General features: G+C 32.8%; 1 protein-coding gene across 1 annotated transcript; it reads left to right on the top strand.

The window, feature by feature from the left end:
* Positions 1–200: 200 nt before the first annotated feature.
* Positions 201–1,661, top strand: LOC127086540 (peroxidase P7). The gene is made up of 3 exons (XM_051027314.1): positions 201–457; positions 556–747; positions 829–1,661. The coding sequence occupies exons 1-3, from the start codon at positions 248–250 to the stop codon at positions 1,378–1,380; spliced, it is 954 nt and encodes a 317-aa protein (XP_050883271.1). The 5' UTR covers positions 201–247; the 3' UTR covers positions 1,381–1,661.
* The last annotated feature ends 14,892 nt before the right edge of the window (positions 1,662–16,553 follow it).

Here is a 16,553-nt window from a genome sequence, read left to right as displayed (position 1 = left end):
GTAACTATCTTGTTCTTATCTATCAAATTTCCTCCACCAGTTGCTGCGAATAATTTAAGCGCGTAATGAGCAGACAAATTTGAAAATTGTGACAAATTTGAAAATTGTGACAAATTATAATTATCGTATCAACTTCTTTTGTGAACGCATGCAGCATGCACCCTCACAATTCCTCTCTCTATATATTGCTTAATCTTTCATATGCTTCTTCACAATACTTCCTTAGCTTCTCTCTTTTGTTAACTCTATGGCTACCTTTACTAAATCATGTGTGATACTCTCCATTATTTCTCTCTTTGCTTGTTGCACCAATGCACAACTTGTTAATAACTTCTATGCAACAACATGCCCTAGCCTTGAAACCACTGTACGCAATACAATGACCAGTGCTATCAAAAACGAATCCAGAATTGGTGCTTCTATTCTTCGCTTGTTTTTCCATGATTGCTTTGTTAATGTAAGTCCACTTTATTAACACATTGTTCAAAGTTAATAACTGCGACATTTTGTTAATGCAAGTCAACTATATTAATATGTTAGAATATTCTTTTGTAGGGATGCGATGGATCAATCTTATTAGATGATACTGCGACGTTTACTGGTGAGAAAAACGCAGCACCTAACAGAAATTCAGCTAGAGGTTTCGAAGTTATTGATGCCATTAAAACCAGCGTTGAAGCTTCTTGCAATGCCACTGTTTCTTGTGCCGATATTCTAGCACTTGCAGCAAGAGATGGAGTTTTTCTGGTAAATACATAACTATGGTTCATTTTGAATGATCATCAGTTTCTGAATCTCAATAACTCATTTAAATTAATTAATTTATAGCTTGGAGGACCCTCATGGATAGTGCCACTTGGAAGAAGAGATGCAAGAACTGCAAGCCAAACTGCAGCAAACAACCAAATCCCATCACCATTCTCTGACCTATCTACCCTCACTTCAATGTTTTCAGCCAAGGGTCTAACTGCAAATGACCTCACTGTTCTTTCTGGTGCACACACCATAGGCCAAGGAGAGTGTCGACTTTTCAGAACTCGCATATACAATGAAACCAATATTGACCCAAACTTTGCCACCTTAAGAAAAACAACTTGTCCTTTATCTGGTGGTGACACCAATTTGGCACCTCTTGATACTCTCACTCCAACTACTTTTGACAACAATTACTATAAAGATCTTGTTGCTAAAAAAGGACTATTCCATTCTGATCAAGTTCTTTTCAATAATGGATCTCAAGACAGTTTGGTTACGAGTTATAGTACTAATAGTGCTACCTTTCTTAATGACTTTGCTGCCGCTATGATAAAGTTGAGTAGAATCAGTCCTCTCACCGGGACTAATGGGGAGATTAGAAAGAATTGCAGACTTGTTAATTGATTTTCGATTGAAGGGCATATTAGCAAATGAATAAATAATATGTTACTTAATGGGTAAAGTCATAAAAGGTGGCAGGATCTTGGACACATTTCCAGTTATAGTATTGTTGTTGTTTTAAGGGTCAAATAGCATAGTGATAATAATCACATCATAAATTTGGAGAAGAATCGCAAGGTCTATCAGGGGTTCAACATAGCAGATATCCTTGGAAACAGTTATCAACTAAACTGTATTTACAGAATTGTTGGTGCTTTCATAAATACAACATAAAGTTACATAAATACTGCTTGTTTTCCTAATATACATAAAGAATCAAAGTAATTCTATGATAAAGTGTGTGTATGCTTATTTTAAAACTTGAATAATGTTAATTATTTAAATAAAATAACTTTTTTTTAATTATGTGCCTGTTTAAAATAATAATTTTTTTAGAATAATTAATTGATTTAATAAAACATTAAGTCTGACTTAAATATGAGACATTATAAATATAACAATATTATTTAAAAGATATTATAAGTCTGACTTAAATCCGATATTATATATATATATATATATATATATATATATATATATATATATATATATATATATATATATATATATATATATATAATATCGGATTTTCTAATATAAATAATAATTATGTTTAATATTTATACTGGATTGATACATCATAAAAATAGTAATATATATCACTCTTTAACTTAAAATCATTATATTTATAACATTAGTACGAACATTATTTATAATAAAATAATCATAAAATCAGATAACTGCATACTAAACAAGACCATAAATTATAAAGTATAAATTATTTCCTATTTTTTACAAGTCCCCTCCGGTTTAACCCCTCTCAATCCAAAACCAAAATCAAATACAAAATAAAAGAAACATGAATGTTAGATATTTATCCAATAAATATGATTGATGTAAATAAAAATTTGACTTAAATGAAATATGTCTTGATATAATTTAGGATATGACTCTTGAAATTGAGTCGTGACGGTTGGAATAAAATGTCTATAAAATAGATATTTTGAGAAAGAAATATAACAATTTTTTTTTATTCCTTCCCATTTTCTCACAAACATTTTTTTTTATTCATTCTCAGTTTCTCACAAACACAACTTTTTTTATTCCTTTCCATTTTCTCACAAACACGTAAAAATATCTTCATCATCAAAAATATAGAAAAGAAAGAAGAAAAAGAGAAGAAAACAATTTAAATCAAGAATCAAGAACAAGAGTCAACATTATAGATGTGGATACGTTCTTAGTTTTTCAAAGAAATTAGAGCACCATACAAATTATGATATCAAGATCCTAAACATTAAATTTTCTAAATAATCGGTATTAGAGTAAGATTACCAATATTATGATTCTATAATAATTAACTAAACTAATATGAATGTGTTAGATATATGTGATTTTTTGGTATGAACGTCATGCAAATATTACTAATTTTATATGCACGCTAATTTTTATAAAGTTACATTGTGTTAGTAGTATATATAGTGTTGTAATTGAAAGTTTATATATTAAAAGTTTTCATGTACAAGATAAATGCATCATGTATATAATTCCAATTGTGTATGTTTAATGACTTTTGAAGCAAAGAATTCTGCACCGATGTATATGTCAATATACATAGGTGGCCAAATTTATTGATCAAATTGTTTTAGAAAATTGTTTAAAAAAATGGTATGACATTTGTTTCTTGGATAGCCCGTTACAAACTACCAAATGCTTATTCAAGTCACCCATCTCTCATTGGTGGTGAATATTTTTATATTATTTTAATTATTTTTAAATGTTTCATGATAGATTAGTATCATGATAGTTCTAGGTTATTATAGCATTTTCATACAAATTATAGTTGTAGGTTCTTATACCATTTTCATACCCATTATATTTAAGAATCTATTTATATATATTAAATCCAATACATTAAACTATTTTTTGACACCTAATATTAACTTATTTAAAAATAATCTACATCATCCTATTAGTTTATGTGCATAATTTCTATTAAATCACCAATCAAAACGTCATTATTTGCTTACACTCAGTCTAACATTTTTTTTACTCTTTTCGTACCAAAACCCCCTTTTTTCTCTTCTTTAATTCTCCAATACCATGCTAAGAGTGACAAAAATCAAAGAAACAGAAAAACTTTAATTTTGTACTTTAAATAAAATGGTTTAAAATACTGCCTAGGAGAACAAAACACTAATCAAAACAATCAGTACTCCTCTTACAAATATTTTTACACAACAATCACTACTAAGATAAATATTAAATAAAAACAAATATTACTATAAAAATGATTCATAATAAATATTTATTAAAATTGATCTATCACCATTTAATTTTTTTTTAGGAAACATACAACTTTCATTGCCAAAAAAACAATAGTTACAACCGATCCAATTAGGATCAAGGGTTTCAAAGCACCATTTAATTTAAATAATAAAAAATAATTTTATTCTATAATAAAAAAAATAATTTTATTCTGTATAAAAATTAATACATTAAAAAAATGAATATTGATAAATTATTTACAATCAAATCACCATTTAATTTGAATCAACAAAAAAAAATTATTTTGTAATAAAAAAATTAATTTTATTCTGTATAAAAATTAATGTCATCATTAAAAAAAATGAATATTGATAAAATATTTACAATAAATTCTATTTAATGTTTTTTTCTATTAAATGTAATAATTGAATTCTATTATATTATATGTTTGACTATCCGTATGCAATTTAATCTAATTTTTAATTTTTATTACTAAACAATAAAATCACATCAAATTTATAACTATTTATTTCATAATCACAATAAAAAAGTATGAATTTCATTTGTGAACTAAATTTAAATATTTATTACCAATAAAAATTTGATAAAACTTTAATTATAATAATAATTATAAGTCGGAGTCGTTCGATTGTGGGATGTTTACAATTTGCGAAACGATGAAGAATAATTAGATGAAAATTTAATAACTCTTTAGCCAAAATATTGTGTTTGTTGTTCATAAAATATACTTTTATATTCTAAATATTTAACATTATTATTGTTTCTTTATAAAATTATTGATTTCAATATTTTATTACTATTTATTTTTTCTTGAGGGAACTCCTTTACATGAAAGGATAAACAAATATCTCATACCACACTTTAAAGAATTGATACAAGAGGAAAATTTATATACCATAAAAATATAAAAATTGTTCTGACAAATAAAACAAAAAGAGTTTGATACAACAATGTTCTCTATGGTAGTGTTATACACAAGTTACAATACAACAATATAAATTATATTATATAACAATGTTCATGTTTCTTTTCAAACATAGTTGGAGTGCTTCATACTCTTGAACATGAAGAACACGATTACATACAAGGAAAACCTACAAAAATTCTTAGACTTGAGTTAAGGATACAAGAGTAAGATCTCAACTATGCATATTTGTTTATTCATATATTGATATATAAATTAAGTATATTAAATTAATATTAACCTAAATATTCTAAACATCATTTATTCATAGGAATGAAATTGTTAAGGTCACATTATGGAAAACAAAACATATTTAATTCATCTAAACATCTTCGTTGTATAATTAAAATTAATCTAAAACATTCTAAACATATTTCTTTTGTTATGTTAATCTTATTATCTATATTATAGAGTTTTAGTATAAATAATATCTACCATAAATTTATTTTATTTTATTTCAATGATTTTTATTTACCATCCGCGCGACCTTCTTTACCACCCACTCATCATGCAGGTCTTATTCTAGTATTATAAAAGTTTGTAGCAATTTCAACACTCCTCCTTGATACAATTTTCAGTAACTCCAAGCGTAGCTCGTAATTTTTCAAATCTTGGTCTCGTCAGAGCCTTCGTGAATATGTCTTCAATTTGATCTTTTGTCCTACAGTAGTCGAGTTTGATCTCTTTAGTTGCCTCAACTTCTCTGATAAAGTGATATTTGATTGCTATGTGTTTAGTTCTACTGTGATGCACTAGATTTTCCGCCATTGTAGATGCTGATTTGTTGTCGCAAATGATTTTAGTACGCTCATCTTGTTTTTCTCCCATCTTTATCTCTTCTTCCATTACCTTGACCCATACTTCATACTCTGATGCTTCTTCAAAGCTTCCAAATTTAGGTATGGCCAAATTGCAGATTTCATATATATCCACCAAAGATCTTACTTGTCTTGGTGTAGACTCTAGTGATGATAGTTATTTTTCTTGTTGTTGTGGTAGAGGTGAAGGAGGTTCGCCTGGGTCTTCTTCCTCAGCTTCTTCTTGAAGCAGTTGAGTCGGTATAAGGATCTTCTTCTCCATTTTTTCTTTGTCCCAATTCTAAGAAGCATTCATCAACTTCAACATCTCGACTGATGATGAGTTTCTTAGTTTGCAGGTTGTAGGCACGATTGCCCTTTAAGATTGTGCTATTCTTAGCCTATGATTTTCGACACACTGCATTAAGCTTAGTTTAGAAGAGTCTCATAAATAAATCCACAAGATAAGAATCACTCTTTCTTCATATCATGTCCAGAATCACGAAAAGGTTTGCACAAATCAGCACTTCGACAAGTGTCGAGTTTGACACGTCCATCAGATGTTGTGGACTTAATGTGTTTTTAAAGTCTAGAAGTTATCCAAACTAATTATGCTTCAACAATAATTATAGGAGTCGACTGGAGATTCTTGACAGAGGAAGTTGAAAGATGTAAAGACAGTTATCAACGTAGGTGATGGTTTGAAGCAATTCAAACATAGAAGACACGTGAAAGCCATACAGAGGCTAGTAACACACGTACTTGTGAACATGTCGAGTGATGAGAAAGTAACCATTGTTGACAATTTTTATTTAAGTTCTCTGTAGATTCCAATATCCAAGTCACAATGATTTAGTGAGAAATGTATGATCGTTCTTAACATTTTATGTTAATGAAAACACTTCACTTTTAGTTTGTTTCATTATCCTATTTGTTTTGATTGCACTCTTATTTCTCTTCATTCTAATTCCTCATATTTTTTTTTGCACATTTCCATTTTCTTCACGTTTTTATTTAGTTCTCACGAATTTAGACGAAACCACCCTTTCAAATACACAAACTTTTCTCAAAACATCAATGCACAAATTTGTCCTAGAGATTTTTGAGTTTAATCTCTTAAGTGAACCAAACTCATAATTGTTTACTAAAAATACCAGTCAACAAATTGGCACGCTCAGTGGGTTCCATTTTATGCATTTTAATTCAAGGTGTTTTTTTTGTAGAAAATTGTGTGTATTTTCTTTTATTTGTTTTGATCTTCATACAAATATTTGTGTGTATATGCTTTTGAGACATGGTAAAGTTGAAATGACAACAAAAAGTCAAAGAATACTTCCCTTCCTTAGAATGACACACCAAATATGGAAGAACAACCAATCGAAATGACAGTTGGTGGTGTGGGAACTTCAACATCTATTGAAGTAACCACTCATATTATAAGCCAAATGTTAGTTTCGACGACGTTACCAAAAGTGGCGGTTTCCCCATCACATCTAACGAGTTTGCCAACTACTCCCAAGGTCACACAACCAATTTTGAGAGATCCTATGCCTTCTTTTCTCCCAAGTTTACACTATCCATTATTGATAGGGAATATTCATATTGCATGCCAACTGCAATAATGGTAGACCTATAAACCAATGCATTTACATATGTAGATAAAGCAATAATCGTTGCATCCCCTCTAAATCCATACTTAGCAATAGGATCTTCTATAAGAAATCCTAGTCGAATGACATAACTACAAGGAACGTTAAGACATATCCATCATTTTATGCAATCCTTAACCACTAGTTCGCTCTAGTCGGTGAGGCAACAAATGGATAAGAGTAATCATGACATGGCTAACATGCTTACACACCAAATTAGTATTGTGTTTAACCCTTTGATCCAAAACACTAACCATAATTACTAGCAATTGGCGGACCAACGAATTGATGATTTCTTTGGTGCTCCTCAAGAGCCTACCCAACCCGTTCCTAATAACCAAATTCCACAACAGGTTATACCCATCGAACATCCTGTACCCAGGGTAGTTGATGGCAACTTAGGCCAAAACGACACTGAGGTAGTATTGTGCATATAAACAAGGATGCATACCAAGTAGTTGGGAATGTCCAACGAAATATTTTTTTGAGGTAATATAATATAGCCAACGTTGTCGAATAAATTTTAGCCTAAAATGGCCTCAATGTTGGGCTTCATAGGCTAAAAATTTTCTGTACTTTGTCTAAATGTGTCTTACAGACTGAACTTCCAAGCGGTTGGAAAATCCTTAAGTTCACTAAGTTAGTAGGGGATACCAATAAATACACTATCGAACACATTGCTAGTTATCAGTCTGAGCCAGGAGACTTGGCCAATAATGAAAACTTAAAAATGAAGTAATTCCCAAATTCATTAACAAAGAATGCTTTTACATGGTTTACTACCCTTCCCCAAATTCCATATGCAATTGGAATCAATTAGAAAGAGTATTTCATGATCAGTTCTACATGGGAAACTCAAATATTAGCATAAAAGAGCTTGCTAGTGTAAAGAGAAAGTTCTCTGAGTTAATAGATAACTACCTTAATAGGTTTAGGATATTGAAAGCAAGATGTATTACCCAAGTGTTTGAACACGAGTTAGTCGAAATAGCTGCAGGCGGGTTAGACTATTCCATCAGGAAGAAGTTAGATACCCAATACCTGAGGGACATGGCCTAACTAGCTGATAGGGTTCGACAAGTTGAAAGGTTTAAGCTTGAAAAAGCCAGGTCAAATCGACACCCTAGGAAAGAAAAAGTTGTCGATGTAAAAATTAACGAAAATGATCAAGAAATTGTTTTTGAATATGTTGAAGAAAATGAGGCCGAATTGGAAGAATTAAAGTGAGGGCCTCCATATTTCTATAAGGTCTTAAGAATTTCGAACGGGAAAAAAATCAAACGAACCAACTAAAAAAGAGAAGTTTATTACAAAAAGTTACACGTTTTATGTAACTAAATGTGATGAAATATTTGAACTTTTGGTTGCCGATGGTCAAAATATAGTACCAAATGACCAGAAAAACGCCACCATTAAAACAAAGAAAGAAAATACGTTTTTGTAAATACCATAACTTTTTTGGTCATAAAACTTATCAATATGTTCTTTTTAGGGATCTAGTACGAAATTCTTTGAAGGATGAAAGCCTCAAATTTGGCAACAAGTCCAAGACCACAATGCAAGTCGAACCAGATCCTACGCTTGCCATAGATGCAAACTTGTTGAGCCTGTAGAAATTCTTATGGTTAAGGCTACTGAAGGTTTCAACAACGAAGTCAAGGAAGTAAGTGTGCAGTATTATGTTGAGAAGATGAAAGTGGTCACTACAAAAAAATGTCTGTAGCCACGTGATATTCATGTCACAACGTGAAATATCACTTCAAAACACATTTTTAGCGACGTGAACTTTCACGCGGCAGGAGCACGGGTGGCAACTCTGTTGCCACGTGAAAATCATTTCACAACACGTTTTTCAACTTTATCTGCTATAATTCAAAGTAGTAGAGATGGAAGGTAAGGTGACAGTAACTTGCGACGTGATTTTCACGTGGCAAACTTGTGAAGTGAAAATCACTTCACAAAGTTTTATCTATTATAGTTAGAGAAGCAGGGAAGGTGACCGTTTTTTATTTTAAAAATGATAAAGTTGCGACGTGATTTTCACTTCACATCACAAATTTGTGAAGTGAAAATCACGTCGCAACTTTATTTTTAAAAAAAAAACTGTAATTATTGTTTTACATTTTAATATATACTAAAATTAATACTAAATTTTTAAAATATAAATAAATACAAAATAAATAATATTTTGTATTTTAAATATAAAATAATAATAAAAAATTTAAATGGTAAGTTTATAATATACTAAAATGAGTAATTAATATCATACAAAAATTAAAATTTAAAATTTAAAATTTAAAATAAATAAATCATATGGATCATCGGGATCGGAAAACTCGTAAATGTTAAGATTATCCTCATCCTTGTCATCCATCTATTTTTGACCATCAACTCCTTCATTTCCACCAAACGCTTAATTACCGCTCCCTTGTGATTGCATAAATTGCCGCGTCATCTTCTCCACATCATCTTATCTCTTTGTCATTGCCTCTATTTGATGTTATTGCGCCTCCATTTAGGCCTTTAGCACCACCTCACGTTGCGCTGACTCGCGTCTCGCCTCTGTTAGCGCCAATTGCCTTACTGTTTGTAGCATTTCAGGTGTCAATTGTGGTGGATGTGACGTTCCTTCCCCATCTCTAACTCTTTGAAATAAAGTTCTATCCTCTTTTTTCAAGCTGCCGACCAAAGATCCAACACCAATAAAACACCCATTAGGTCCCTTTCCGCCATTTACTAAACCCTAATTATAAAAATCCGCACGTGGATTAAGCAGCTCAGAACCTCTTGGAGTATATTGAGGATTTTCAACCAAAAATTGTATGAGCGATGTCTGATAATCCTCCTACACATACAATAAAAAAACTAAGTTAAATATGTATAGTTTAAACAACTTAAATTAAATTAAACTAAATTAAATTATAAATGAAATATAGCCACGTGATTTTCAAGCCACAATATCTCACTTGCCATGTGAAAATCACGCCACAAATTTGCTATTAATTAAAAAAAACAATTAAAATAACTTACCAAAGCTTTTTTGGTACATTCGTCAACAAATTCCCCCGAGTCTTTATAACCAGCTCATTCATTAGTGGAGGTCTCTCCAAACTCTTACCCTAAATAATAAAATTAACTTTAATTAAATATATATAATAAATCAAAATATAACTTAGAAAAGTAGTAATAATTACCGTGCGTCGAGCATGTTCGGCAACACTTATACATCCAACTGCATTAAGAAAACCCCATTTTTCAGATGCTCTCATTTTCTTTGCTTTTTCATATCTTTCCTTAAAATCAGTTGTATCCCAATAAATAAAAAGTTCACCAAATACTTATTTCCCTATCCAGTTGGAACAACTATTTTCTCTTTCCCAATGTTTTCTATCACACCGTAGCATGTAAGAAAGTCGAAGTGATGTTCTACCATAATAATTTTTTAAACCACTTTCTCGTTCATTTTTTCCCATGTTCACTTTTCCTCCAATGTTGTATGACATTCAAATAAATAGTTAAATAATTATAATAAAAAAGTAATTTAAACAAAAATAACTTATCAAACAAATTAAATAACTTAACAAAAATAAATTAATTATACCTTAAATAAATTAAACCAAGCTTCTTTTTCTTCCCCGTCAACATCTTTAAATTTCTTCCAAGATTTTTTATACTTTTGCTGCATTACATAACTTATACATTGGGCAGCAGTCCAACTTGGCTCAAAACTAAACATCAATAAATTGAATTAGTATTACATATAAGTTTATATAAAAAAATGGCAATATGTATACTTAAATAAAAATTTATAACTTACGAATTTCTCTTGGGCCAAATGTAATATCTTCCATCAATGATATAAACCACCTCATGATTGACATCCTCTTCTTCATGATCGTCGTCCACATCATGCACCTCATGATCGTCCTTATTCGGCTGCTCATGATCATCCTCACACGCATGTATTGTGTGGATGCACTACGCCAAATAAGGGAAAAGAGGACGCTTTTTTTGGCCTATAACAGCGCTTTAAAGCGCCCTCTAATCTGGCGCTGGCATAGGTAAAGACAACGCTTTTTTTCCTGGTGAAAGCGCTGTCTAAAGTGGCTCTTTAAGCCCTTTAAGGGCCACTTTAGAGGGCGCTTTTTAAAGAAAGCGCCCTCTAAAGTGGAAACATTTAAGGGTTTAGAGGGCGCTTTTACTGGAAAGCGCCCTCTAAAGTGGAAACTTTTAAGGGTTTAGAGGGCGCTTTTACTGGAAAGCGCCCTCTAAAGTGGAAATTTAAAGGGTTTAGAGAGCGCTTATTTTGGGAAGCGCCCTCTAAAGTGGGTGGTTATTTAATTTTTTTTTTTAAAAAGCGCTATATTTATTTATTTATTTTAGACAACCTGTATATTGAAGCAGTACACCCAAAACTGTATAATTTGAAGCCCTTTTTCACACATTGCATTCAACAAGCCTTATATACAACAATCCATACATATACAACAATCCACTGATACATAATCGTTTAACTTCTAAAGATTCTAAATATACAACCAATTCATAACTTAAAAAGAAATAAAACTAAGTAGCAAAAGCATCTCTGAGATGTATGTTTTTTTTGCTAGCAGCAGTCTTCTTAGCAACAACCTCTTTTTGTTTAATATCAATAGCATGAACCTAAAATATCATAAAATTAGTTAGGTGATGTATAAAATCAAGAATTAACATTTTCTATGCATAAATATCATATAATTGTGTTTATACCTTTTTTTTTATGCAACTGACTCGATTTGCTGCGTAATCCCCTTATATTTTTGGTCCCTTATCTTTTGAAGATAGAATTGATATTTGTTTAGATGGACATGTTCCATTGTCGTAGAGGGATACTTTCAAATATCCAGCATCATCATCTACGCGAATGAGGCTTGACGACAATGGAACATCTCCATCTAAACAAATATCAATTGATACTTTCAAGTATCCCTTGCCCCTTGCACGAATGATTGACTTCATAATAGCCATTTTACCTGTAATAAAGAAAACAATTAAAATCAGATGACAAATGTAAAAACAATTAAAATCATAAAAGTCATTTTACCTGTAATAAAGAAAACAATTAAAATCATTTGACCTGTACCTTTTTCACTAAGTTCTCTTTCTTTTCTTGGTTGGAATATGTTCTACATGTCTCTTAACAACACAGACGGTTGGATTGATCCAAATACCCTCATTATGATCATTTCTAATATATGAATCATTTGATATAATATTCTCATCTTGATCATTTCTGGTAAACGATTCAATCTCAACATCAATATCACCTTGATCTCCAGTGTTTTCATCAATTACTTTGTTGGAAAAAAGAACTATAGACCATTTCGTACTTTTCGGATCATTGACATAGAACACTTGTCTAGCTTGAGAGGCTAGAATAAAAGACTCATCTTTGTATCCCACCCAATTAAGAGCCACTTGCAAAAATCCTGACTTATCCATTCGAATGCCGTTATTATTTTCAACCCACTTGCAACCAAATATAGGAATCTGAAACTTCTCATAATCAAACACCCAAATGCACTCGATAACACCAAAATACGACAGATTTGCAAATTTGGGGTTTAAGTCCTTCACACTTGATATGTGCATTGCTTCAGCTACCACGGTGACACCACTATTCTGCATAGTACTTTTATCATCTTGTTCTTTGGTATAAAATGTGTATCCATTAATCACGTATGCGCTATAAGAAAAAACATGGAAACTTGGACCATATGCTAAGCATCTCAACCTTTCTGTTATTGAAGTAGGATCTGAATAATACTTTGAATAAATATGATCCTTAAACCAAGGTATAAAACATCGATTGTGCTCTCGTACTATCCAATTTTCATTTCTATTGGGATTTAAACCTCGGAGAACATCCTTGTGAATTTCAACATACGGCTCAACCTCATTCTCATTGTGCAGAACATACAAATGCACTTGATCCCGTTCGACCCTTGATACTGCCACGATTTTATTTCCAATTAGATTTTTTCCTTCTTTCTTTTCAACAAGCTGAGACTTGGGGAGTCCGATTGACTGAACATTAGACAAATATTCAGTACAAAACTCAATCGCTTCTTCAACAATGTATCTTTCAACCATACAACCTTCTGGTCGACTTCGGTTCTTCACGTACCCTTTTAATATTTTCATATAACGTTCAACAGGGTACATCCATCTCATATAAGCTGGTCCACACAATTGTGTCTCTTTCACAAGATGAACAACTAGATGTACCATTATGTCAAAAAATGATGGAGGAAAAAACATTTCAAGCTCACACAAAGTAATAACGATTTCTTTTTGCAACATTGGTAAGATCGCAGGATTGATCACCTTACTGCAAATTGACTTGAAGAAAGAACACAACTTAGTTATAGAGCTTCTTACTTTTTCTGGAAGAATAGAACGTATACCTATTGGGAGAAAATGTTCCATTATAACGTGGCAATCATGGGTCTTTAAACTCTTTAACTTGAGGTCTTTCATAGACACAAGTCTTCTAATATCTGAAGAGTACCCTTCTGGAACTTTAACTTCACTTAGAAACTTACACAATGTTTTTTTCTCCTTTCTAGATAGAGTATAAGCAGCAGGCGGTAGATATGTTCGTTTTCCTTTCTTCAAGGGTCCTAATTCAGTTCTTATTCCCATCACTATCAAGTCCTTTCTTGCCTTAAGGCCATCCTTAGACTTTCCTTGTATATTGAGTAACGTGCCAATAACACTTTCAAATACATTTTTTTCAATATGCATAACATCAAGAAAATGTCTCACATACAAGGACTTCCAATACGACAATTAAAAAAAAACTGACCTCTTCTTCCACCCACTTTTGACAAGTGTGTGGGCAAAAGGCTTGCCAAACTGAGTATCCAAATCTTTCACCTTTTCAAAAATTTGATCACCCGTCAATATAGGTGGAGCTCTGCCTTGTTCTGTCTCTCCATTGAACGCCTTTCTCCATCCACGGTAGTGATGATTTGAATTTAAGAATCTCCGATGACCGAGAAAGACATTCTTCTGACCAAACTCCAAGCGCTTCCAATTTGTTTTATCTTCACAAATAGGACACGCACATTGACCTTTTATGCTATACCCTGATAGATTTCCGTATGCTGGAAAATCATTAATTGTGCCAAACAACATCGCCCTCAAGTTGAAACTTTCTTTCCTATATCCATCATAAACCTCCACACCGGTCTCCCACAAAATCTTTAAATCTTCGATTAAGGGCTTCAAGTACACGTCTATGTCATTCCCTGGTTGTTTAGGTCCAGAAATCAACATAGACAACATCATGTACTTACGCTTCATACATAGCCATGGAGGTAGGTTATAAATCATAATAATCACAGGCCATGTACTGTGTGAGATACTCTGGATACCGTGTGGGTTCATTCCATCAGTAGATAATGCCAAGCGAAGGTTTCTTGATTCTTCTCCAAATTCAGGATAATCATTATCAATTTTCAACCACTGTGGTGAATCTGCCGGATGTCGATACTTTCCATCTATAATTCTTTCATCTGCATGCCAGGTCAAGTGTCTTGAATCGGTTTCACTACGAAACATGCGTCTAAATCTCGAAATAACAGGAAAATACCACAAGACTTTTGCTGGAGACAACTTGTTCTTATATCGCGAGACACCGCATTTAGGACACTCATTTAACGATGCATACTCATTTCGAAACAAAACGCAATCGTTTGGACATGCATGTATCTTATCATAGCTCATGCCAATAGAGCACAACATCTTTTTGGTCTCATATGTTCGATTGGGAAGAACATTATCCTCAGGAAGCATATCTTTCAAAAGGGCTAATAACTCTGTGAAACTTTTATCCGACCATCCATTGCCCGTCTTTAAGTTGTACAACTTTAATACCGCAGACAATCTTGTGAATTTAGTGCAACCATCATACAAAGGTTTCTCTGCATCACTTACCAACCTCTCAAACATTTCGGGACAATCCTTAAGATCTCCTTCAAGTGCTTCTGCAATCTCTTCAACTCGATCACAATCGTATGTATCTGCGCCACTATAGTTTGAGGCATAGGTCGTACTATCCTCCGGTTCAACATTCTCGTTACTTTTCTCACCATGCAAATTCTAACATGTATAACTTCGATCAATTCCATGCCTCATTAGATGCGATGTCAATTGAACTGCGTCAACCCGTTTCCCATAACAACAACCCAAGCAAGGACATATCATTCTACTGGGGTCTTCGGCGTGCGCAACGACAAACTTAACGAATTCTGATACCCCATTCTCGTACTCTCTCGACAATCGATTGGAAGACATCCATGTATTATCCATTACTAATTAGAATAAACAAAAAACAATTTCAGAAGAGAAACCAATTTCAGAAGATACTCTGTGCAGGGCCTTCATGTCTCCATTTACTCTATCAAATAACATCCATACCTAAACTTCTTAAGTTACTAGCTACGCTATGTACTGGTTGGTTGTTAATGATGAATTCAAACACATTCGGACCTAGGTTTCTAATGATACTGGTGTTGACACAAAATCAGATGTTCATAGGTCGTATAACCCTAACTACTGGGTAATGTAGTCCCATTGCATGCGCTATCATGGTCACTAAAAACCAACCGTCAATTTCCTAATAAACCCAAACTATTTAAATGACTATGAATATTGAAACTTTACAGGTCGAAACAAACGTAACATAGACAACAATAACATAAAACTGAAATGGGGCAAAGCTAAAACAAAGCAATAGTGCAAGTAATAATGTATGCATCGTGTACCTTTGATTGGCAGAAGGAGGAAACGTCGTAGATCTAACAGAGGTGGAAGGAGAACGCCTTAGAACCCTAACGTGAAAAAGAACGAAAATAACAGAGAGTGAAATAACAAAACGCGCAGTATGTTATAATTTTAATGTTTACTAAAGGGGACCTTAGAGGGCGCTTGTGGAAAAAAAGCGCCCTCTAAAGGGGGCCTAAGAGGGCGCTTATGGAAGCGCTCTCTAAGGCTTTCCAGAAGCGCTTTATAAGCTGGAAATGCACATGGACTTATAACAGCGCTTTATTAAAAGCGCCCTCTAAGGGTTACCTTAGAGGGCGCTTTCTAAAAAGCGCCATGTATTGTTGTCCCTCTATCTCCTCCTTATTTTTTCGCTTCATCTTAGAGGGCGCTTTATTACAAAAGCGCCCTCTAAAGTGCGCTGTCTATTGCTCCTTATTTTTTCGCTTCACTTTAGAGAGCGCTTTTGTAATAAAGCGCCCTCTAAGGTGCGCTGTCTATTCCAGTTTTTGGCGTAGTGATGGTAAGGGTACATGTGTGGGATGCGCGGTGCAGGAAACCCCAGACTGCATGAAGGATGAAGGTATATGTGGGATATGTGGAAAGTTAGATTCCCCAGACTGCATGAAT

Source organism: Lathyrus oleraceus, chromosome 5 (assembly GCF_024323335.1).
Source record: "Lathyrus oleraceus cultivar Zhongwan6 chromosome 5, CAAS_Psat_ZW6_1.0, whole genome shotgun sequence".
Taxonomy (NCBI): Eukaryota; Viridiplantae; Streptophyta; class Magnoliopsida; order Fabales; family Fabaceae; genus Lathyrus; species Lathyrus oleraceus.
The sequence above is the reverse complement of the archived record's forward strand: the minus strand, read 5'-3'. Positions and strand labels throughout refer to the sequence as shown.

Bases quoted from the DNA above. Each gene is read 5' to 3' on its own strand.
- LOC127086540 (XM_051027314.1), top strand. From the start codon at position 248: ATGGCTACCTTTACTAAATCATGTGTGATACTCTCCATTATTTCTCTC. The intron at 458-555 runs GTAAGTCCACTT...ATTCTTTTGTAG, and splicing joins TCCATGATTGCTTTGTTAAT to GGATGCGATGGATCAATCTT. The intron at 748-828 runs GTAAATACATAA...ATTAATTTATAG, and splicing joins CAAGAGATGGAGTTTTTCTG to CTTGGAGGACCCTCATGGAT.